Raw genomic sequence first — 22,623 nt, forward strand, 5'->3', positions numbered from 1 at the left:
AATTAGTATAATTAGTATTAGTGAATATGATTTAAATATAAGGATTTTTGATCGAAATGATGAGGTGTTAGTAATTTAAAAATGGAGGATTGAAGACGAGGTAAGTGATGTGATGTGGGCGGGTTGTGGGATCACATAAGGAAAGACAAGGAAGATTGTGATCAAGGTTGGGTGGGCAGAATATTGGCCATCAGGTGTTGGTTTCCATAATGCAGTGAAGTATTTGGTTGTAAGTGTTTTTGAATGTTTGCTAGAGGAAAAAAAAACTTGTTGCGTGCCTCATTTAGGACAGAAGGGTTGGGACTACACCCTGGAGAAAAAGACGGCTCAGTTAGTCGGAGTCATTATGCATCTGTCCGCCGTCCAAACAGAGGTGCACGTAACATGTATGGATGTACGGTATCTTGGTGTAGAAGGAAACAACAGACTGTAGCAACTTCATCATCTGAGGCGGAATATGTGGCTCTTAGTATGACTATAAGAGAAGCTGTGTGGATAAGGGGAATTATACAAGATCTCATGGAAATAGATGAAAAATAAAAAATAAATGTATACGAAGATAATAACTGATGTATTGGTATTTAGAAAGAAAACGTGAGAAGCACATCGAGGTAAAACTCTATTTAATAAGGGATCATATTATGAATGGAACAATGTTAATGGTGGTTAGAAAGATTTTAACGATGTCCATATCAGAATTGTTTGACATCGACACCAATTATTCGGTTTAGCAACATCAAACTATAACAGCGACGACGGTCACATTGTCGAATAAGACTTTGGGATATCGTATCTTAAAAGGCATGAAATTTAACTGATAAATTTGGGAATGCTAATTTTTGTTTCATCGATTCCATTTATCGTTGGCATTCTACTCTCGATGATCTATATATTATATTTTAAATGTAATAATAATCTATCTATATACCTTCCGATAAATTGCGGATAAACCCCCTCATAAAATCATATGTTCATATATGGCAACACATACGTTTATATTTTACTTTATTTCCGATAATTTGTACTAAAACTGAACAATTTATCTAATTTATAATTCTATATGACACTTTTTTGGAAAAACAAATACAGTACAAATGCATACGACACCTTAAATAATCTTAGTTTATGTGGTTACATCATTTTGCGCATAACGTCAAAAGTGAGGTTATGCGATTCATCAAAGATTCAAGTGAAATAAATTAAAAATATTAACCCAGTTGTTTACAAGCGCTATTTCTATTGTTCCTTCGCTTTCTTGGCAATGTTGCGTAGGGCACGTTGACGGGTTTGTAGCAGATTCTTAAAAACTATTTGACTAGCGAATTGTTCACAGGTTATATAGCCAATGCCATTGATTGCATTTTGCAATAGAGTGTGTGGCAGATAGCCGGCTGTGCGTTCGGCAATACCCAATGTGTTCAAGGCGGATTTAACATAAGTATCGGCTGAGGGAGCAAATGCTGAAGTTTTCCTAATTTTTGTCATATTTGTGGCCACGAAGCCTGGTTGAATACTTTGTACAACAATGCCACGTGTACGGTATTCTGTTTGTAAGTCGGCACTGAATTTATCGACAAAGGCCTGTAAAAAATAAAAATTATTAGATTGGAATGAGGGGAAATTTTTCAAATAAAAAAATTCTTCCTAATTACCTTTGTGGCACTATAAACCGTGAGCAATGGATTTGGTATAACACCAGCCGTTGATGATATATTGATAATGACACCCTTTTTCTTTTCCACCATGGCGGGTAAAATCAAAGCGGTCATATGTGTTACCGAATGTACATTGGCGGCAATGATGTCCAACAAAAATTTGGGATTCTTTTGACTAAGTTCAACAAAGAATTCGGGATGATCATAGCTCATGCCGACATTATTCACTAAGACACCAATATCAAGCCCTTGAATATTTGTCTTGATTTTTTCATAAATTTCTGGACCCGAAGTGAAATTGACATCGATAATTTTGGTTTCAACACTGTATGCTTCAGCTAGGAGGAAGAGGATAATAAATATTTGAGGTTATAATTGTTTGTAAAATATTCGTTTGTTATACTTACCGATCTCCTTGGCAACAGCTTCTAATTTGCTGGGAGTACGACTGATTAGCACAATATTAAGACCCTTTTTGGCCAACTGAAATTTAAGAAAGAAATATAAAAATTATTTAAAAAATTACGAAAAACGATTTAAATTCTATACGCTCTATTTATATTTGGAAAATATACATAGATTCTAGTTATTGAGAACCAATACATCCACAACTACCTATATCATTTGATTTTTGGTTCTTATTTGTCGTATTCAACTGCCATCCATATCTGTTGTCAACCAATGATTGGCTCCCAGGTAACAGGCTCCATTTGAATATAGTTGGAATCTTGACAGAAAATCAGAAGAACGCATAAAGGGGACTTGGTCACCCCATTATTAGGAAGTAACAGTTAATGGGAAGGACACCAGGAACCTATGCAACTGATAAATATTGGGCGCTACTTTCCATGATCCATTAAGATATCACTTGAGTAATGACACCATCTAGAACCTCAAAGAGTATGTCGTGGAAAAAATTGCAAAGCAAAAATCTCCGAAATTCCCAATTTCAACGACAGTCGATTTCGCTGAATAGTTAAGAACCCCAAGTAACCAATAGAGTAACGAAGATAACTATAGATACAAACTTAGCGAAGTATCAAACAAACAATCTCCAACAATGCACACGGAAAATTTAGATTAGAAAAATTCGATTCATATCGAGATTTCTGTCAAGGCAGACGAAAAATGTAATATCTTTTTCCCTGCAACCTTTCCTAGGCAATTGTTGGGTGGAGAGCAGCGTCTACTAAGGGGTCAAATACCTTCCATCAAGTGGTCGTACCTTCCATCAAACTGCAACCGCTGATCACAATGAATACCTCTTCAAAACCTATATACAGGTCAGCAGAACATCAATTTCAGAGTCTGTGACTTTCAATGAGATCACAAATTTCACACTTTATACCCTTCACAACACTGTGGTACAGGGTTTATGGCTTTGTGCATATGTTTGTAAAGGCACAAGAAAACGAGATAGACCCATGGGCCTTTTGAGAATAATCATAGAATCACTTTTTAAGTCGATTTATGCATGTCCGTCCGTCTGTCCATGTTAAATTGTAAACAAAGTACAGGTCGGATATTTGATTCGAATTGGATGAAAATTGGCACAGATGATTTATTTGACCCAATGACGAACCCTATTGCAATTGGGGAAAATCGGTTCGGATTTAGATATAGCTCCCATATATATTTTCGTCCGATTTTAGGTAAATAGTGCACCAAAATCCCTTTATATCCTTCGATTTGCACGAAATTTGGCATAGCGTACTGAATTAAGTCTAGAACGATGTGCGCTAAGTTTCGCGAAAATCGGTTCGGATTTAGATATAGCTCCTATATATTTTCGTCCTTCGATTTGCACGAAATTTGGCATAGCGTACTGAATTGAGTCTAGATTGATGCTATATCAGATTTCGATACATTACATAAATGGTGCACCAAACTCCTAATGTTTGTCAGATAAACACGAAATTTTGCACAACGTATCAAATTGAGACTTGAATGACGTTATTGCGTTTTGTTGATATGCAGATGCAGCTATAGCTTCCATATGTATTTCGAACGGGTGTCTAATTGAAATTAAATTTTTTACAGTGTGGCGTAGCGAATAGCGTGTATCAATTTTGCTATAAATCGTTGTCCATAAATTTGTCCCATGGTACGCAGACGACTCTAAATCTGCCCGAATGAAATTAAATTTATTATAGGTTGCAGAAAAACATGAGTATGTTCCTTCGAGGGAATATTCCTTGAGGGAATGGGACAGAGGAACTTCTACAGCTTCTCAATTAGAGTGTGTAAGAGATATTCATATGAATTTTTTACACAACATGAGGTCTATTATTGCGAACAATCGTGCATCATTAACTCGAAGATCACATTTTTTGAGTTATGCAACTCTTGCAGCAAATGAGTGATATGCATAATATATCCAAAGTGGTGAAGGGTATCATATAGTCAGCCCAGTCCGACTTTACTACTTTCCTTGCTGGCAAAAATGGTAGCAAAGTGGCGCCCGACAACAATGGTGACTTCAGTAAAGGTTATTCGTTATATCGAATTGAAAACAAGACATGGTGCGGTACCGGTATAAATGACTTCTTCAATACCAATCATGATAGGAGTAGTAAGAATATCTTTAGTTTGTTGAGTCTTATCTTTTAACGTGGGGAACATTGATTTTGGATTGGGTCGCAATAAATTCTGCATGAGTTATAGGGTTCAAAGTGTAAGGACTAAGTATTGTTGCAGATTATCTTGATTCATTGCAAGGCTACAGCTACAGTAAACTTCCTTAGTAGACACTCCTTCTGAAACATTTTAAAATTTTTGTCCTAAAACTGTATTTCTGAACCCCAAGAAAACGAAAATTCGATGTTCTTATGTTACCAGCGATCCGACCTCAATGAGAAGTTCGTTCCGTTGGCGCCTGACTTCATAAAAACAACAAACTGGGATTCAGCCTCGCTATTTTGCAAAAACAAAAATTATTAATAGATTTTTTTTTCAATCGCTAACCAAGGCATTTCCATTGTTGAAATTTTTTTTTAATTTTTTAATTGCAAATATTTTTTGGTGCAAATTAATAATTTTGTATGTATACTAACAAACATCAGCTGATAGACACTTAGATTATGATTAAAGTATGTGTAAACAATTAAGGGCTAAGCAGAATGCTCGCGTTGAGCGTTTGAGCAGCGCACATCAACTTCGAGCGTTTGTGTTATCGTTTCCTTGTGGTTGTTGTATTTTCGATAACACATAACGCAACGGATGACTCAACGCGAGCATTCTGCTTAGCCCTTTAGGGTGTATTTCTGGATTTCGTTAATCAAGCCGATTTAAAATCGTATATGTAAATGTACTTTAACTCTATCTCGATTTAGGAGGCATAGTCTAAAAGCGTCCTTAGTTTTGTTCCGATTTCTCCCAAAAACGACAAAAAAATGTGAATTCTGTTTAATATTTATTGCTGTCTTAATTGCATCACCTTTGCAATTCATTGCCCTCCATATTCCACTAACAAACTAAAATATCGAAAACTCATCTAATGTATGAAGTATTGGGTCAAAATCTCTATTGATTTTTTTCCATTTAATTGAAAAATAAACACATGTGGCAAATCATAATAATGCAAAAATTATTTAACATTTTTTTTTTTGTTTAATTTTGTTAAACAAATAAGGAGAGAGAAAAAAACTAATGATGTCTATAACCCTGTAAATAAATCATTAATAATTTTCAGATTTTTTTCTAGATGGGCAGTACTTGACAATGACTCTTCGTTGGATTTTCATGAATTGACACAAAATTTTCAATGCATCTGGATTTGAAGTGTAATGCGATGATGCAACAGCTGCACTTGAAATCACAGCCGATATTTGTACAACTAATCGATGTAAATGTTTATTTTATAAATCAGTTAGATGTGCTAACACCTATTGTGTTTTATTCAAATGTTCTGTAAATAGATAGATTTAGTTTTGCAAACTAAACATTTGGTTGGTTTCCGTGATATAGGTTAGGTCGACAAAAAATCTGAAGAAAAATAGGCTCTTAATTGTTGTAATATTCATAGGGACTTCATAGAGAATCACAGGGCCTTTATTGTGGAAGATCTTAGGTTCTTCATGAAAAAATCTTATTGGGGGTTCTTTTTAAAAAACTAAAAACTGAGTCTTCATTATTGGAGATCAAAGGGTATTTATTACAGAAGACCATAGGGTCATTATAGAAGTCAATGGGTCTCCATTATAAAAGCCAATTGGGTCTCCATTATAAACGACCAGAGGATCATAATTCGGAATACCAAAGGGTCTTCATTATAGAAGACCAATGGGAGATCAAATAAAGAATCAGTTAGGGAAATAGCGTCAGGTCCTTAAATATACCGAAACGTTACGTCAATTTAAGATGGTGACTTTGGACCAATATAGACATTTTTTGCGAAACCTTTATATGCCATATATATCATGGTAAATTGCTGCCCACAACTCTAAAAATACAAACTCTGACTGGAAAATCGGACAGGACCTTTAACATACAGGCTTTAGAAGAAACCATCAGTCCTGTGATCCTGAAATATATTCTGTAGAAAACATGATTTTTTTTAAATAAAAAACTTCACTCTGGTTGTACTGAAATTGCTTCTATAGAAAGTAACCATCAGCCTCGTTTTCCTGCATTTTTTCTATAATAAAAATCATTACTGAAATTGCTTCTATAGAAAGTAACCATCAGCCTCGTTTTCCTGCATTTTTCTATAATAAAAATCATTAGTCCTGTTGTACTGGAAATGTTTCAAAAGAAAAAACGACCTGACCATTGTCCTGAAAATTTTTCAGTCCTCTAGTATTAAAATTTTTTCTATAGAAAAAAACCATAAAACTTTTTCTACGGAAAAAACATCAATCCAGTTATTCTGAATTTTTCTATAGAAAAATATTCAGTCCCGTTGTCCTGAAATTGTTTCTGTAGAAAAAACATCAGCCCTATTATCATTAGAAATGTCCATCAGTCCTGTTGTCCTGAAATTGTTGCAATAGAAAAAAAACATCAGTCCTGTTGTTTTGATTTTTTTATATAAAAAACCATAAAAAACATCTCTTCTTTTGACTTAAACTTTTTCTAGAGAAAAATACTACCAGTCTCTTTCCTGAACATTTTTCTATAGAAAAAAACATCAATCCTGTTGTCTTGAATTGTTTTCTATAGAAAAAAACCTGTCCTGTCGCGCTGATTTTTTTCTATAGAAACCAGTAAGGAAAGTAGTAAAGTCGGACTGGGATACCCTCTACCACTTTGGGTATGTTTTACATATGTATACTTACAATTTAAATTTAATTTCATTCGGGCAGATTTAGAGTCGTCTGCGTACCATGGGGCAAATTTATGGAAAACGATATATGGCCAAATTGATACACGCTATTCGGTACGCTGCACAAATTTCAACAAAAGGCAATAACGCCATTCAAGTCTCAACTTGATACGTTGTGCAAAATTTCGTGTTAATCGGACCAACATTAGGAGTTTGGTGCACCATTTAAGTAAAATCGGACGAATATATATGTATATGTGGAAGCTATATCGAAATCTGAACCGATTTTTCCACAACTTACCACGCATCATTTTAGACTTAATTCAGTACGCTATGCCAAATTTCGTGCAAATCGAAGGATATATAGGGACTTTGGTAAATCATTGACATGAAATCGGGCGAAAATATATAGGGGAGCTATATCTAAATCTGAACCGACTTTCACAAAGTTTAACACACATCGTTCTAGAATTAATTCAGTACGCTATCCCAAATTTCGTGCAAATCGAAGGATAGAAAGGTACTTTGGTGCACCATTTAAACTAAATCGGACGAAAATATATATGGGAGCTATATCTAAATCTGCAATATGCTCTCTTTATATAAAAACAAAATGTAATGTATAGTATACTAATTTCAAAACAAAACTATAAAATTCGTGAATGCATTCCAAATTATCGCATCTGGTAAATTGACGAAAGTAATGATTGAGCAATTTGGGAGCAATGCTTGTTTTACATCTCATACACACACCGATTATTGACAATTTAAATAAAATTTCGATTCAAATTTAGCATTTCCCTCTTCGAAGACATGCAACCATAGGTCAATGCAATTGACGTAAACGTCAACGTATTCATAATTTCCGTTCCAAGCGTTATTTTGTTTTAAACGATTCGAAAATTTTTAATTATAAATTCCCTGAGCCAAAATGCCAGCTTTTGGATTGTGCAAAAGCCAATTGAACTATGAATTTTGTAGTCAAAGGGTTTCAATGGTTTATTTTTTCTGATATCGATATTTGAATATGGTGGTGCCATGTGCGGTGTGTACGTACATGCAGACCGACAATGTTCGTCGTACCCCAGCTCAGTGTACGTGTTGAAAATAATGATGAGTTAGCGGAATAGCCAATAACACCAACAGGTACGCACCATTTTTTTGTTAAATTCTTTATTTTAATTTATTACATTTTGTATTTCTTTTTTGAATAAATAATTTTGTTATAAATGTTAACCAAGAATTGTGTTAATTAAACGAATGAAAGAAGAAGAGTATTATGGGTCAAGGGAATTTGGAGAATTTTGTTTTAATTGTTTAGAATTTTTTAAAAATGAACAAGGTGTTATTTTAAATAATGAAAAGGGCTGTGTAGGATTTTAGAAAAATCACTCTCAAAATTACACCTTAGAGAATTTTTATTTATTGGGGTTATTATATAGAAAATCATACACCTATCCATTTATACCTATTATCTATCATATAAGTTTTTTAAATCCTTTAAGGAGTTTTTATACCCTACACAACTATGTTGTCAGGGTATTATAGCTTTGTGCAGCCCCAAGAGTTTGTAACGCCGCGAAATATTGGTCCTAGACCCACCTTTAATTATACCGATCATCATATCTCGACTAGCTGAGTTGATCTACACATGTGTGTCCGTCCGCCAGTCTGTCCATTATAATTTGTAAACATGATAATAAGCATGCCTGTTTTGATAAAGATCGATCAATGTTTAGCGGGTCCAATGGACCCTGACTTTTGTGTGAAAAATCACAAAATTTGTATTCTATGGCGAAGGACAACGACCTGAGAAGATGATAGTATATCCAAGAGGAGTGGTTGACCTTTAAATTGATACCAATTATATTGTTGTATGTACTCGGATGTGGGAGTTACACTTAAATGTTTACGGGTGCTTACGCATTAACCCAGATTGAGATAGTAACCCATTACCACACTGATCGCTTTGAAAAGTTTCATGAGGTTCCAGTTATGATCAAAATACGTGAACATGGGTGCCAAGGAGGATGTGCTGTGTGAAAATTTCACCTCAAATTGCCACAATTTTGAAAAATCCAAAATGTAATAAAATTTGAAATCTGTTCCTGATTATATTTTATTATTATATATATATATAATAGTAAATTTTTTTCTCTGGACTCTGAAAATAACCAGATGCCAGGATAAATTCAATTTTATAAGACATAGGCTGAGGATATAATTTTAAGTCCCATATTTAGTTTCACCAATGTATATGTTGTAATCCCGAATATATTAGGTTGATGCCAAATTTTCCATCCGATTTTGTTCGAATTTTCACTCCTGTTTCGTTGTGCTAAAATTTCGCATTCCGAGTATTTAGAGGGTACAAATTGTCTTCGAAGAAAGTGTTCTATAAGGACCCAGTCCAATTTTGTTTGAATTTTCTCTCCTGTTTTGTTGTGGATAACAGGGGCTAATATTTCGCATTCGAGGTTCTTAGAGGGTATAAATTGTATTATAAAAAATTGTTCTATAAGGATCCAGTACAATTTTAGGTATCCCTGGTTCATGCTGGGTAAAAAATTGTCTTCGCAGAAAATTATCAATATACAAAGCCCCATATGACAAAGCCCCATATAATGGGTTCCAAATAGAACCCTGAGTAAAAGACGCAATTATAGAAAATGCTTATTAAAGGTCCGAAATGGTAGCAGACCGGGTCGATTTACAAATGTCCGTCTGTCTGTTTGGCCGGCTAGTGCGCACGATAACTCTCGAAAAATACTCTAACCAATGATAATCCTAAATATAAAAAAATTAAGCTTATCTTTTTGAAAAATAAAGTCGGATTGCACCGACTATATGATACCCTTCACCATTTTGGGTATATTGTACATATGTATCCTTACAATTGCATGCCAATGTTCCCTCGAAGGAACATACTCATGTCTTGCTGCAACTTATGATAAATTTAATTTCATTCGAGCAGATTTAGAGTCGTCTGCGTACCATGGGACAAATTTATGGAAAACGATTTTTAGCAAAATTGATACAGGCTATTCGCTACGCCGCACTGTTAAAAATTTAAATTCAATCAGACACCCGTTCGAAATACATATGCAACAATATCAACAAATCACAATAACGTCATTCTAGTCACAATTTGATATGTTGTGCAAAATTTCGTGTTATTAGGACAAACATCAGGAGTTTGGTGCACCATTTATGTAAAATGGTTATATATGTATAGGTGGAAGTTATATCGAATTCTGAACCGATTTTTCCGAAACTTACCACATATCATTCTAGACTCAATTCAGTACGCTATACCAAATTTCGTGCAAATCGATGGATATATAGGGAATGCACTATTTACATAAAATCGGACGAAAATATATATGGGAGCTATAATTAAATTCGAACCGATTTTTAAACAAATTAATTCAAAATGTTCAAGACTTAATTCAGTAAGCTATGCCAAATTTCGTTCAAATCGAAGTATATATAGGGACTTTCGTGCACTATTTACCTAAAATCAGACGAAAAAATATATATAGGAGCTATATCTAATTTATTACGCTATGGCCAATTTCGTGCAAATCGAAAGATATATAGGTACTTTGGTGCACCATTTACATTAACGGACGAAAATATATATGGGGGCTATATCTAAATCTGAACTGATTTTTCCCAATTGCAATAGGGTTCGTCCTTGGGCTAAATAAATGTGCCAAATGTCATCCAATTCGAATCAAAAATGCGACCTGTACTTTGTTTGCAATTTAACATGGACAGACAGACGGACGGATGGATGGACATGCATAAATCGACTTAAAAAGTGATTCTATGGATATTCTCAAAAGGAACCATGTGTCTATCTCGTTTGCTTTTGCCTGTTACAAACATACGCACAAAGACATAATACCCTGTACCACAGTTTGGTGAAGGGTATAAATACCAAATTACAGCTAATTTGAGTCAAAGCTAAAATGAGTCAAAGCTCCATAAAATATCGAATTTCGGTGTACCGTTATATGGGAGCTATACCATTTTCAATTCAAAACATCCTATAGGAGTAGTAGAAATGTATATGCAAAATTTTAAAGCTCAAACTTAAATATTGCAAGCTCTATCGTGATTTCAACAGACGAATGGATATATGCAGATATACAGATATATGCAGAATATATGATTTTGGGGCACAGGTGTTCCAAATGGTATGACAAAGGTGTTCCAAATGGTATGACTGAACCTTATGAGCTTGCACAAATTGACGAGGAGTTACAAAACTTCCAAAGGGCGTATAAACGGTCCGGGCAGCAAATTCAGTATTTTGCCATTCCCTGCATTGGAAAATAATTATTCCTAAGGGTTTATTTTTTATAAATGCTCCCATTAAATATGCCGCCGAGTTCATAACGATACATTTTGTCTGATATTATAGGATGACAATTTGTGTTATCGATCGGTAAGCCCAAAGGTCTATGTGACCATTCTCCTTTATTCTTTTACAATAAAAAAGCCAACTTAACATGCCAATCCTGAAGCCTTCTTCTGGGTTTCCGCATAATTTTTGTTTTAAATTTTCGAAATTTTCTTCCTATTGGAGTATTCCGATTTTATATTATAATGTAGGTTCTGCATTTTTTAGGGTAATGGGTTGACCACTTCTATTCTAGTTTTCTTCATATCACAAAGTCTGTTGTCACCATCAAACATTGAACGTGAAATGAATCACTAATAGCACAATTTTCGCCATTTTCATTCAATCACTTACCGCTTTTGCATAGGCTTTGCCAATACCATCGGTGGCACCGGTAACCACTATAAAACAAATGGAGAAAATAAAATTTAATTACAACAATTTATTTTTTCCTGGTCACTATGAATTCCATTTGTGGAGTCTAACAACAAACATAATCACCTTAATCTTATCAAAAAATAATAATTTTGTCGAAAGATATGTATGTATGTACATATGTTTGTCGAACTACTGATAAAAATGCAATTTCGATACAACTAAAGGTGAGTTATGTTTGTGTTATCTTCCTCCGTAAAAAATATGTCTTGTAAAACCAAATCGCTTACCAGCCCATGATCCCATACGCCGTACATCGACCTTAGGTCCAAGAAATTTCGGTGCAATTATATTAATATACAGCCATGGCAGGAATTTTGTAACAAGTTGATATCCAACAATGGATACGGCAGCCGTGCCGACAATACGCATACACTTCGTATCGAAGTCCATAATGAGTTTATTGGCAACTTTTTTGGTCGATTGAATTTTGTCGATTTATTTAATTCTTCCGTGCGTTATTTTATTCAATTTTAGTTTTCTTTATGTATGTTTTAGTTTGTGCCGCTGCTATTAACTAACTAATGTCACTTGAAAAAAATTAAATTTTCTGTGTTCATCGATTTCCGTGAGTGAATGAGCGTTCAAGTGACGAGTGATGTTCCACAATTGCACGTTGTTCTATGTGTAGGTCTGACTTTCAATTGAAATAAACAACTCGGAATTTCTTATTTTATTTGAGTAGTTTTTTATTTCTATTCAATATTCAGAACTCATACGCCAAATATGCATGTGGTGGGTCGGTTGGTTGTTTGGGTATATGGCGGTTGATAAGGAGGCAAACAATCAGTGTGTACTCTCCCCCTTAATGTGTGAACGATGTTGCTGTGCCGTGCTCCCATATACATTCTCACATGGCCGTGCCTGAGTATAAAATTCTCAACCGGCATAATTTCGGCATGTTCGTTCCTCCATTCTCTTCGTCTCATTGTAGTTTTTGCTGTGTGTGCAAATGTTTTCCTCTTGTTCTTCTCATTTTCAAAATAGAAAAAAGGGTGTGCGCATTACAATTTGCCTCTCAAGAGTTCTCCCCCAGCAATACCGTTATGCGCTCACACATTGATATCACTATATATGTGTATGTATTTAACCCCCTATTTTTATGTAAGTATGTGGGGTGGATATTTGTTTTCCTTGTTTTGATTTTTTTAACGTCCGATTTGGTATTAAGCACAGAGTGGCATGTCGTTAGGGGTTGTTGGTATGGTAGTTTATTCGATAAATATTAAAGCATACTTTTAGGCCGATACTTGAAGCACCGAATATTTTTTCATTTTTGTTGAGAGTGTAACCGAATCTTTCTGATGGATGATGAGTGATTTTATTTTTGATTGCGGGCATGATAACTCCTCACATCGGAATCCGGAAATTCCAAGGGGTGTTAGAAAGAGTACATATCTGGCTCTCGTATGACTTCGCTCAAAAATTAAAAAATGAAATGCATTTTAGCCTATTTTTTACCACAAACTAAGTTAAAAGATAAGGAAGTTCTTCGCCGATTGCCTTTATCCTAGTTCATACGATAGCTATACATTCCCAGAGAAACGTGTCAAAATTTGGAACCGATTGGATTATTATTTTTTGAGTTATAGTGCCCGCCATTCGTAAAAACATTGCTTTGAGAAAAATGGGTTTAAAGTTTGAGAATGACTCTTGCCGTCACTTGATGGGTATATAAGACGCGACATTTTCTGTATTTTCAAGGTCCTAACCCAATTTTCCAACCTACGCGTCTGTATTTTGGTACTTTGATTTCTTCAAAACCTAAATTTACAATGTCCCCATCTTTGATTTAGGTATTTTAAATGTCAATCTCAATATAGAGGGTATACACTTTTTGGTATGTCCGAACTTAACGTCGTTTTCCAAATAGCATATTCCAATCGCATCCAGGGATCCTGGATGGTCAAACGTCGTTAACAATAAAAATATATCAATTCAGGTTTCATTTGGCTTCCATTCACATTTATAAATCATTCCGTGTATAGAGACTATAGGTGTCACAAGTACGAAAACGTATCCATCATATCAAAGTGGAACAATTCCCATATCTGAATAAAATATGGAACACATATCCCTTTAAAATAAAATAGGTAAACTTATTTACTAATTTATTTTTTTTTTATTTGCATAACACATATACAAGCAAAGTAAATCTCTATTCGAGGACGTATTAATAATTTCTATTAAAACAACTACAAGCTGCTGCAGGCAACAATTAGAAATTGAATTTCTACATAAAAGGCCAATGAGATGCTTTTTCGCCAGTAATAACTTATTTCAACATATTTATTTAGGCATCACCTATTAAGGCGCACAAGGCTCGTTTATAATCACCAGATACTTCGGACTGAAAAAAGGAATAAATTTCAATTATTTACAATGTATTTTTTTAATATCCCACTTCATAATTACCTTAATGGCACTAACTAAAGTGCGATTATAGATCCGCTCAAATTCATCTTTAATATTATTCAAATCTATTTCAGATCGCGAAATAATAATACGTATTAGAGTTGTGTCTTCAGTTCCAGCACCGGACATGGCGTTGTACAGGCGATTGGCAAAGAAGGCAGCTGGCGATTGAACACATTCAACTGAAAAAAAAAACAGAATGACTATTTATGAAATTCGGAACCAGAGAGGCATTTTAATACCACATTTAGCTTAATAGGACCATTAAAGGTTTATGCTATTAAAAAATAAATGTTTTTTTTTTCAGATTCTGATGATCGATTTGAGGACAAATATATAAAAACGAAATTAAATTCTCAAATATATTTTCTATGTCCTTTTGGGGAGATTCTATAATTCACTGTAGGAAAGTACCCCAAATGAACATTTCTAGCGGCTATGCCAAAACATGGACGCAGGAACAATATTATCATCTATGAAGTACTCGAATATTCCCTGCAAAGTGCCAAAATAAGTGCCGGAACTGCGTTTTGTTATTGTTTTTATTCTCCAAGGACCCGAAAAATAAAATTAGTGCAATCTAATTACTTAAATATTGCGATACCCTGTATAAAATATGGACTATATTAAAAAAAATATTTTCTGCATAGCTATCTTTCGCCCCTATTCATGATATTTGGAAGAAATATTTGCCAAATAATCAAAAAATTGGTAATATAACATTAGAGCTATAACTAATTGTGCATCGATATATACCATTTTCAATACAAAAAATATGGACTATATTAAAAAAATATTTTCTGCATAGCTATCTTTCGCCGGTTTTCATGATATTTGGAAGAAATATTTGCCAAATAACCAAAAAATTGGGGTATTCTTATATTAGAGCTATAACTAATTGATCATCGATACATACCATTTTCAATACAAAACATCCTTGGAATATAACAATTATTCCAAATTCTGATATGAATAAAATGTAATATTTGGGATAGATCTATTCCTAAATATTACGAACATGTTATTCTTATCAAGAATATTACCCAAATATTGTCGTAAGGAAATAAAAAATACTTCCGAATATGTCTGATATGATAAATAGAATAAAAAAAGTCTGAAAACTATCAATACTAGTCAATTGTTATAAAAACCATGACCACTTTCGATTAATATAACCCTCAACCTAAATGGTAAAGCTAGGACATTTATTTGGAAAACCCTAGAATTGTATACTGTGTTATGAATCCTAATAGTTCAATCATCAACATGATAAAAAAAATGCTTACCAATAGCCATCATAGCTTCATGCATTTCACCACTCATTTCATGTTTAATAGCCTGTTCCAGTGTCTGGCCCGATAATTCTTTATATTCCTCGAAAACAGAACGCAGTTGGGCAAAGCTACCGTGAGCTAAAATACGATTGAACACTTCTTCATCGGTACCCAATTTAGATTCACCAGCATTATACAACTGTTCAGCTTCTTCCTTGGCCCTTTCAGGATCCACTGTACCCACTGGATCTCTCACACCGGTAATAATCAATGTCAATAAACGACGAAAATGTCCATCTGTTTCACTACACAAATGTTCAGCCAGCGGACGGTCATACATGTCTTCGTAACATTTAACAATTTCCGCCATTTCTTCATTGGATTTGGTGCATAGAATTTCCACTAAGGTACTTTCATCGGTACCCATACCTTCCATAGCTTTATGTAATTGTTTGCATAAGTACTCAACCGGAGGCATCATAAGGCCCACAATGACATCTTCAAATTTACCACCCAATTCACTTTTTAAATCTTCAATCAAATCACGACCATATTCACGTAAAAATTGTTCTTTTATCAGTTGGCGTTGGGCATTCGACCGGGCGGTGAGAATATCAATGATGGCCTCTTCATCGGTACCAAGCCCTTTCATGGCACTACGTAATGCGGCAGCATCGGCTTCGACATCAAAAGGATTGGCTGGGACCACAGAAGGAATTGGCTAAAAGGGAAAAAATACAAAACATAAGAAAATATCTATTTCGTGTATTTTGATATTTAAACTCACTGTGTAATCCATGATTCAGAGTATTTCTTCGTAATTGTTTTAATAAATTACGCTTGAATGACGTAGTGCTATGTATGTATAAATAATTGTACTTTCTGTTTTTGTTTGCTTGTCGACTGACTTATACGTCGCCCCTTAAATTCTTTTGGGTTGGATACGTGTGTGTCGCGTTGTTGTTTATGCTTGCTACACCTCTCGGCTACTACTTCCGAAACGCCTGTATGTTGGTATGTCAACAATACAACTAACGAATAAAGCACGAGAGAGTTGAATTAATTAATATTTTTTTCCAGAAATTTGTTTTGTTCTACTCTTCGTTTGGAATGTGTAAAAGTACCATATCGACGGAATTGTTATAGAGGAGCTGACATCACAACAGCCGTTAATTTTTTGTCAATGCATTATGTTGAATCGTGAAACACTTTGCAATATTTTTTATCATCGATTGTGAATTCAGTTTCGACAATATTCTGAATTGAATATTTATCAGCAATTTTGTGTCTCCTGGAAAATGGGGCATTTCATTTGCAACAATTTGAATTATTTGTATACCCTATATAGTTTAAGTATAAATATTCTTGAACTAGGTTGCCTTTTCTATGCTCGACTCAAAAGAGAAAAAACTGAATTATACGATGATAATCGCCTTTACAGGCAGAAATTCAGATATAAAATTATTCTTTATCTGCGATAGAGCATGCGATATTTAAAATAGAACATTGAAGTGTTACACATACATTGCCACTACTTCTATGATGTTTAGTATTGAAAATGAGACATATTAATAACCTTTTTGATATAGCCCCAAATATATCGGGGTTTCTACCGAAGGGGATATAATTTGACATTCAGAGACCTTGAAATTCTTAATATCTCCTTTTATGGGTACGTTTATGCTCTATGGTGTTTTACAACCGATTTGCCATGCCAGATTCTAAGTTGGGACAAAACTTCATTGGAAAAAATATTTAATATAGGTCCGTAATTGTTTTTTTCAACCTTCAAAAACAATTTCCAGCCTTTTCCAATTCCACTTACCAGATGAATCCTGAAATCGCGTACATAATCCTTTATATCAAATAATAGAAAATCATCTAAAATTTAATAATTTATTTTTATTTGCGTAACACACATTCATATAAAATTAATCTCTTTTTAAGGACGCATTCATTTTTTTAACAATTACAGCTGCTACCAACAACAATTAAAAATTCAATTTCCACATTAAAGGCCAATGAGACACGTTTACCAGTAGTAATTTATTTAAACATATATATTTAGGCATCACCTATTAAGGCGCACAAGGCCCGTTTATAATCACCAGAAGTTTCGGACTGAAAATAAGAAGGAAAATAAATTACAATGCAGTTTTTAATATTCCACACAACAATTACCTTAATGGCACTAACTAAAGTGCGATTATAGATCCGCTCAAATTCATCTTTAATATTATTCAAATCTATTTCAGATCGCGAAATAATAATACGTATTAGAGTTGTGTCTTCAGTTCCAGCACCGGACATGGCGTTGTACAGGCGATTAGCAAAGAAGGCAGCTGGTGATTGAACACATTCAACTGAAAAAAAAAACAATAAATAATTATGAAATTCGAAAATAGAAAAACTATGGTATTTTAATACTACACTTTGCCATTAAACTTTTATAAAATTAAAAAAAAATGTGTTTATCAGATTCTGGTGATCGATTTGAGAACAAATATATAAAATTCGAAATTAAATTTATCGATATATTTTCTATGTCCTTTGGAAAATCTAAACGTCGGCTTTTTAGTATAATTTTCTGCAGGAAAATTCCCAAAATGTACATATTCTACTTATCGTACATATATTCTACCTAAACCGTTCGCGAACATTTTATACGCAGGAGTATTATTCTCATCTATGAATTACTCTAGCATTCTCTACAGAGTAACAAATTGTGGACCCGAAAAGTCAAATTACTGTCATCTACTTACTAAATATTCATTAAAAAATGAATATTTTCTGCATAGCAATCTTTAGCCGGTAATTATAATTTTAGAAGAAATATTTGCCACATAACTAAAATATCAGGGGTATTGTTATATTTTAGATATAACTAAATGTAGACGGATATATCCAATTATCAATACAAAACTTCCTTGGTATAGTGGTAATGTATGTTTAAAATTTTATAGTTCTATCCTTTATTCTTTTCAAGATTCTTACTCTTATCAAGATTTTACTTTGTAGGGTCTCCGACGAATCTTTCAAAACCAAATGTTGTCGTAAGGAAATAAAAAATTTCGCCGAATATGTCTGAGATGATATAGAATAAAAAACGAAGTCAGAGAACTATGAATACTAGTCATATGTTTTAAATACTGTGACCACTTTCGATTATTATAACCCTCGATCTAGATGGCAACGCTAGGACATTTGTATTGAAAACCCTAGAATTATATACTGTATTATTAATGCTAATATTTCAATCATCAACATGTATAAAAAAATACTTACCAATAGCCATCATAGCTTCATGCATCTCACCACTCATTTCATGTTTAATAGCCTGTTCCAATGTCTGACCCGACAATTCTTTGTATTCATCGAAAACCAAACGCAGTTGGGCAAAGCTACCATGAGCTAAAATGCGATTAAACACCTCTTCATCGGTACCCAATTTAGCTTCACCAGCATTATACAACTGTTCAGCCTGCTCCTTGGCCTTTTCAGGATCCACTGTACCCACTGGATCTCTCACCCCGGTAATAATCAATGTCAATAAACGACGAAAATGTCCATCTGTTTCACTACACAAATGTTCTGCCAGCGGACGATCATACATATCTTCGTAACATTTAACAATTTCCGCCATTTCTTCATTGGATTTGGTGCATAGAATTTCCACCAATGTACTTTCATCGGTACCCATACCTTCCATAGCTTTATGTAATTGTTTGCATAAATATTCCACGGGGGGCATCATAAGGCCCACAATGACATCTTCAAATTTACCACCCAATTCACTTTTTAAATCTTCAATCAAATCACGACCATATTCACGTAAAAATTGTTCTTTTATCAGCTGGCGTTGGGCATTCGACCTGGCTGTGAGAATGTCAATGATGGCCTGTTCATCGGTGCCAAAACCTTTCATGGCACTACGTAATGCAGCAGCATCGGCTTCGGCATCAAAGGGATTGGCTGGGAACACAGAAGGAATTGGCTAAATGGGAATAAAATACAAAACATGAGATAATCTCCATTTTCTATATTTAATATTAAAACTTACTGTGTAATCCATGATTCAGAGTATTTTTTCTTAATAGTTTTTATTAAATACGCTTGAGTGACGTAGTACTCTTTACTGTAACTATAAATAATTGTACTTTCTTTTTTGTTGGTTTGTCGACCGACTTATACGTCGCCCCTTAAATTCTGTTGGATTGTATACGTGTGTGTTGCGTTGTTGTTTATGCTTGCTACACCTCTCGGCTACTACTTCCGAAACGCCTGTATGTTGTTTGTCAACAATTCAACTACTAACTAAAAGAGTATGAGCGCGATTAACAAGAGCGGAATTAATTAATAATTTTTCTTCCAGACATTTGTTTTGTTCGCCATTTTCGTTTGGAATGTGTGAAGGTACCATACTGACGGAATTTTTATAGAGGAACTGGCATCACATCAGCCGTTACATTTTGAAAATATTTTTTTTGTATCATTGAATGAAATTTTGGTTTTCCCAATATTCTGAATTGAATATTCACCCGCAACTCTATGTCTTCTCGATGAAAGGGACATTTCATTTGCAATACTTTGAAATATTTGTCGGATACACTATAAAATATAAATATTCTTCATCAAAATAAAATTCTATGTCATTTTAGCTACGTCTTCTTGTTTATCTGTTGAAATCACGATAGAGCATGCTATATTTAAGATAGAATTTTGAAGTGTTGCACATACATTGTTACTACATCTAGGATCTAGGTGTTTAAAATGGTAAATATCAATCCACGTTTTAATATAGCCCCTAAATGTAACGAGTTTTCAAACTAACGGGCTATAATTTGAAATTCAGAAACCTTGAAAAACATAACTTTATGCCCATGTTTTGACATGACCCCCGATATTATATTCTCATTATCTCTCATATAGCATAAACATTAAAATGTTGGTAACGTTTCATTCGATATCAATAAGGTAGTGTCCATTTAAATGGCTTTCCCTTCCCTAGTTTCCTTAACATCAATTTGGGTAACTTCCAAATAAAAAAAAAACTCCAACAACAAAAAATGTAAGGTTAGACCAGACAAAACCGTCGTGTTACCTGATAAAACACCCGAACGACACACGCAAGGACTTGAAGCGCTGGCTGACTTTTGATAGCAACCACCTTGGAAATTGTGAGTCAACATAAAATATGAAATTCCGGATTTAGATTAGGCAATTGTACTACAAGAATTAACAAATTTAACTATGACGTAAATTTTCCCTTATAATATCGAAAAAATGTAAACATTAATAGATTCTTGCAGTTCTGGAACAAATAATCATAGCAGTTGATTACCAATCAATAATCAATTTGACCCAATTTTTATTTTATGTTGACAAATTAAAAGGTAAATGTTTGGGGACGTATTTTTGTATTACCAACAATCCAGAATAAAAAGCTCTTTTACCAATTCTAAAGTACGAGAACGAAAACAAAATAAATAAAAAATATATATTTTTATTTGATATAAATTTTGTACGAGGCACTACATTAATATTGTGTTCCAATTAGCATAAAATATAACAAGAGAATAGACAATATAACATAGAGAATAGACAATACTTGTATACAAATATAGCTGCTGCTTTGAAAAAAGGGAAAATACGTAAGATTTTATCTACATTAGGGCCAGTAGTATAAAAGAGAAATTGTTGGCCAAAGAGCTTCGTTTTAATTAGACAGTATTTCAATATATTTATGCACCACCAATTAAGGCACACAGAGCACGTTTGTAATTACCCGATGTTTCCGACTACAAAGAAAGTAATAAAATTTTAAATTAGAATCAAACAAAGTAAAGTAAAAAAATAACATCTAAGTTTACCTTAACAGCACTAACCAGAGTGCGATTGTAAATACGTTCAAATTCTTCTTTAATATTACCCAAATCAATTTCCGAACGTGAAACAATAATGCGTATCAATGTGGTATCGTCGGTGCCCATACCATCCATGGCTTTGAACAGGCGATTGGCAAAGAAGGCCGCCGGAGATTGCACACATTCAACTGTAATTTAGAAAACCATGAAAACTACTTCTTTATACATTGTGCCTATTTTTTGACTCACCTATGGCCATCATTGCCTTATGCAAATCCCCACTCATTTCATGTTTAATAGCCTGTTCCAATGTCTGACCCGACAATTCCTTGTATTCGTCGAAAACCAAACGCAGCTGGGTAAAGCTACCGTGAGCTAAAATACGATTGAACACCTCTTCATCAGTACCCAATTTAGCCTCACCAGCATTATACAACTGCTCAGCTTGTTCCTTGGCTTTTTCAGGATCTACTTTACCCACTGGGTCTCTCACCCCGGTAATAATTAATGTCAATAAACGACGAAAATGTCCATCTGTTTCACTACACAAATGTTCGGCCAGCGGACGATCATACATATCTTCGTAACATTTTACAATTTCCGACATTTCTTCATTGGATTTGGTGCATAGAATTTCCACCAAGGTACTTTCATCGGTACCCATACCTTCCATAGCTTTATGTAATTGTTTGCATAAATATTCAACTGGAGGCATCATAAGACCCACAATGACATCTTCAAATTTACCACCCAATTCACTTTTTAAATCTTCAATCAAATCACGACCAAATTCATGTAAAAACTGCTCTTTAATCAACTGGCGTTGGGCATTCGACCGGGCGGTGAGAATATCGATGATGGCCTGCTCATCGGTGCCAAAACCTTTCATGGCACTACGTAAAGCGGCAGCATCGGCTACAGCATCAAAGGGATTGGCTGGGACCACAGAAGGTATTGGCTAATGGGAATACAGTACAAAACATAAGATGATCTTCATTTCCTGTATTTAATATTAAAACTTACTGTGTAATCCATGATTCAGAGTATTTCTGGTTAATAATTTTAATTAATTACCCTTGAGTGACGTCTTACTACGTACTCTAACTATAAACAATTATACTTTCTTTTTTGTTTGCTTGTCGACTTATACGTCGCACCATAAATTCTATTGGGTTGTATACGTGTATGTTGCGTTGTTGTTTATACTTGCTACGCTTCTCGTCTACTACTCCGAAACACCTGTAGGTTGTTTGTCAACAATTCAACTACTAAATAAAAGAGCACGATCGTGTTTACCAAGAGCGAAATT

The 22,623-nt window shown here is 34.3% G+C and overlaps 4 protein-coding genes across 4 annotated transcripts; all 4 read right to left on the bottom strand.

Moving 5' to 3' along the window:
- Positions 1 to 1,236: 1,236 nt before the first annotated feature.
- LOC133324920 (very-long-chain 3-oxoacyl-CoA reductase) lies at positions 1,237 to 12,214 on the bottom strand. Its single transcript, XM_061533744.1, has 5 exons — positions 11,992 to 12,214; positions 11,681 to 11,727; positions 2,063 to 2,138; positions 1,653 to 1,993; positions 1,237 to 1,581 (listed from the first exon to the last, which is right to left on the bottom strand). Exons 1-5 carry the CDS (start codon positions 12,152 to 12,154, stop codon positions 1,237 to 1,239), a joined length of 972 nt encoding a protein of 323 aa, XP_061389728.1. The 5' UTR covers positions 12,155 to 12,214.
- A 1,840-nt stretch (positions 12,215 to 14,054) lies between these two features.
- LOC133324921 (annexin B10-like) lies at positions 14,055 to 16,272 on the bottom strand. The gene is made up of 4 exons (XM_061533745.1): positions 16,238 to 16,272; positions 15,463 to 16,171; positions 14,177 to 14,358; positions 14,055 to 14,111 (listed from the first exon to the last, which is right to left on the bottom strand). The coding sequence occupies exons 1-4, from the start codon at positions 16,247 to 16,249 to the stop codon at positions 14,055 to 14,057; spliced, it is 960 nt and encodes a 319-aa protein (XP_061389729.1). The 5' UTR covers positions 16,250 to 16,272.
- Positions 16,273 to 17,502: 1,230 nt separating this feature from the next.
- LOC133324924 (annexin B10-like) lies at positions 17,503 to 19,574 on the bottom strand. The gene is made up of 4 exons (XM_061533747.1): positions 19,511 to 19,574; positions 18,736 to 19,444; positions 17,632 to 17,813; positions 17,503 to 17,571 (listed from the first exon to the last, which is right to left on the bottom strand). The coding sequence occupies exons 1-4, from the start codon at positions 19,520 to 19,522 to the stop codon at positions 17,515 to 17,517; spliced, it is 960 nt and encodes a 319-aa protein (XP_061389731.1). The 5' UTR covers positions 19,523 to 19,574; the 3' UTR covers positions 17,503 to 17,514.
- A 1,617-nt stretch (positions 19,575 to 21,191) lies between these two features.
- On the bottom strand, positions 21,192 to 22,365 carry LOC133324925 (annexin B10-like). The gene is made up of 4 exons (XM_061533748.1): positions 22,338 to 22,365; positions 21,564 to 22,272; positions 21,321 to 21,502; positions 21,192 to 21,248 (listed from the first exon to the last, which is right to left on the bottom strand). The coding sequence occupies exons 1-4, from the start codon at positions 22,347 to 22,349 to the stop codon at positions 21,192 to 21,194; spliced, it is 960 nt and encodes a 319-aa protein (XP_061389732.1). The 5' UTR covers positions 22,350 to 22,365.
- Positions 22,366 to 22,623: the final 258 nt, after the last annotated feature.

The sequence above is a fragment of the Musca vetustissima genome, unplaced genomic scaffold (genome assembly GCF_032173495.1).
Source record: "Musca vetustissima isolate MV318-11 ecotype Yass unplaced genomic scaffold, APGP_CSIRO_Mvet_v1 utg14306, whole genome shotgun sequence".
NCBI classification, from domain to species: Eukaryota; Metazoa; Arthropoda; class Insecta; order Diptera; family Muscidae; genus Musca; species Musca vetustissima.

What these genes read in the sequence shown, in the direction of transcription:
- LOC133324925 (XM_061533748.1), bottom strand. An exon ending in TAAGGCAATGATGGCCATAG is followed by an intron (nt 21,503 to 21,563) that starts GTGAGTCAAAAA and finishes TCTAAATTACAG; the next exon opens with TTGAATGTGTGCAATCTCCG. An exon ending in CTCTGGTTAGTGCTGTTAAG is followed by an intron (nt 21,249 to 21,320) that starts GTAAACTTAGAT and finishes CTTTCTTTGTAG; the next exon opens with TCGGAAACATCGGGTAATTA.
- LOC133324921 (XM_061533745.1), bottom strand. An exon ending in TGAAGCTATGATGGCTATTG is followed by an intron (nt 14,359 to 15,462) that starts GTAAGCATTTTT and finishes TTTTTTTTTCAG; the next exon opens with TTGAATGTGTTCAATCGCCA. An exon ending in CTTTAGTTAGTGCCATTAAG is followed by an intron (nt 14,112 to 14,176) that starts GTAATTATGAAG and finishes TCCTTTTTTCAG; the next exon opens with TCCGAAGTATCTGGTGATTA.
- LOC133324920 (XM_061533744.1), bottom strand. Translation starts at nt 12,154, where the DNA reads ATGGACTTCGATACGAAGTGTATGCGTATTGTCGGCACGGCTGCCGTA. An exon ending in GCGTATGGGATCATGGGCTG is followed by an intron (nt 11,728 to 11,991) that starts GTAAGCGATTTG and finishes TTTGTTTTATAG; the next exon opens with TGGTTACCGGTGCCACCGAT. An exon ending in AGCTGTTGCCAAGGAGATCG is followed by an intron (nt 1,994 to 2,062) that starts GTAAGTATAACA and finishes TCTTCCTCCTAG; the next exon opens with CTGAAGCATACAGTGTTGAA.
- LOC133324924 (XM_061533747.1), bottom strand. An exon ending in TGAAGCTATGATGGCTATTG is followed by an intron (nt 17,814 to 18,735) that starts GTAAGTATTTTT and finishes TTTTTTTTTCAG; the next exon opens with TTGAATGTGTTCAATCACCA. An exon ending in CTTTAGTTAGTGCCATTAAG is followed by an intron (nt 17,572 to 17,631) that starts GTAATTGTTGTG and finishes TCTTATTTTCAG; the next exon opens with TCCGAAACTTCTGGTGATTA.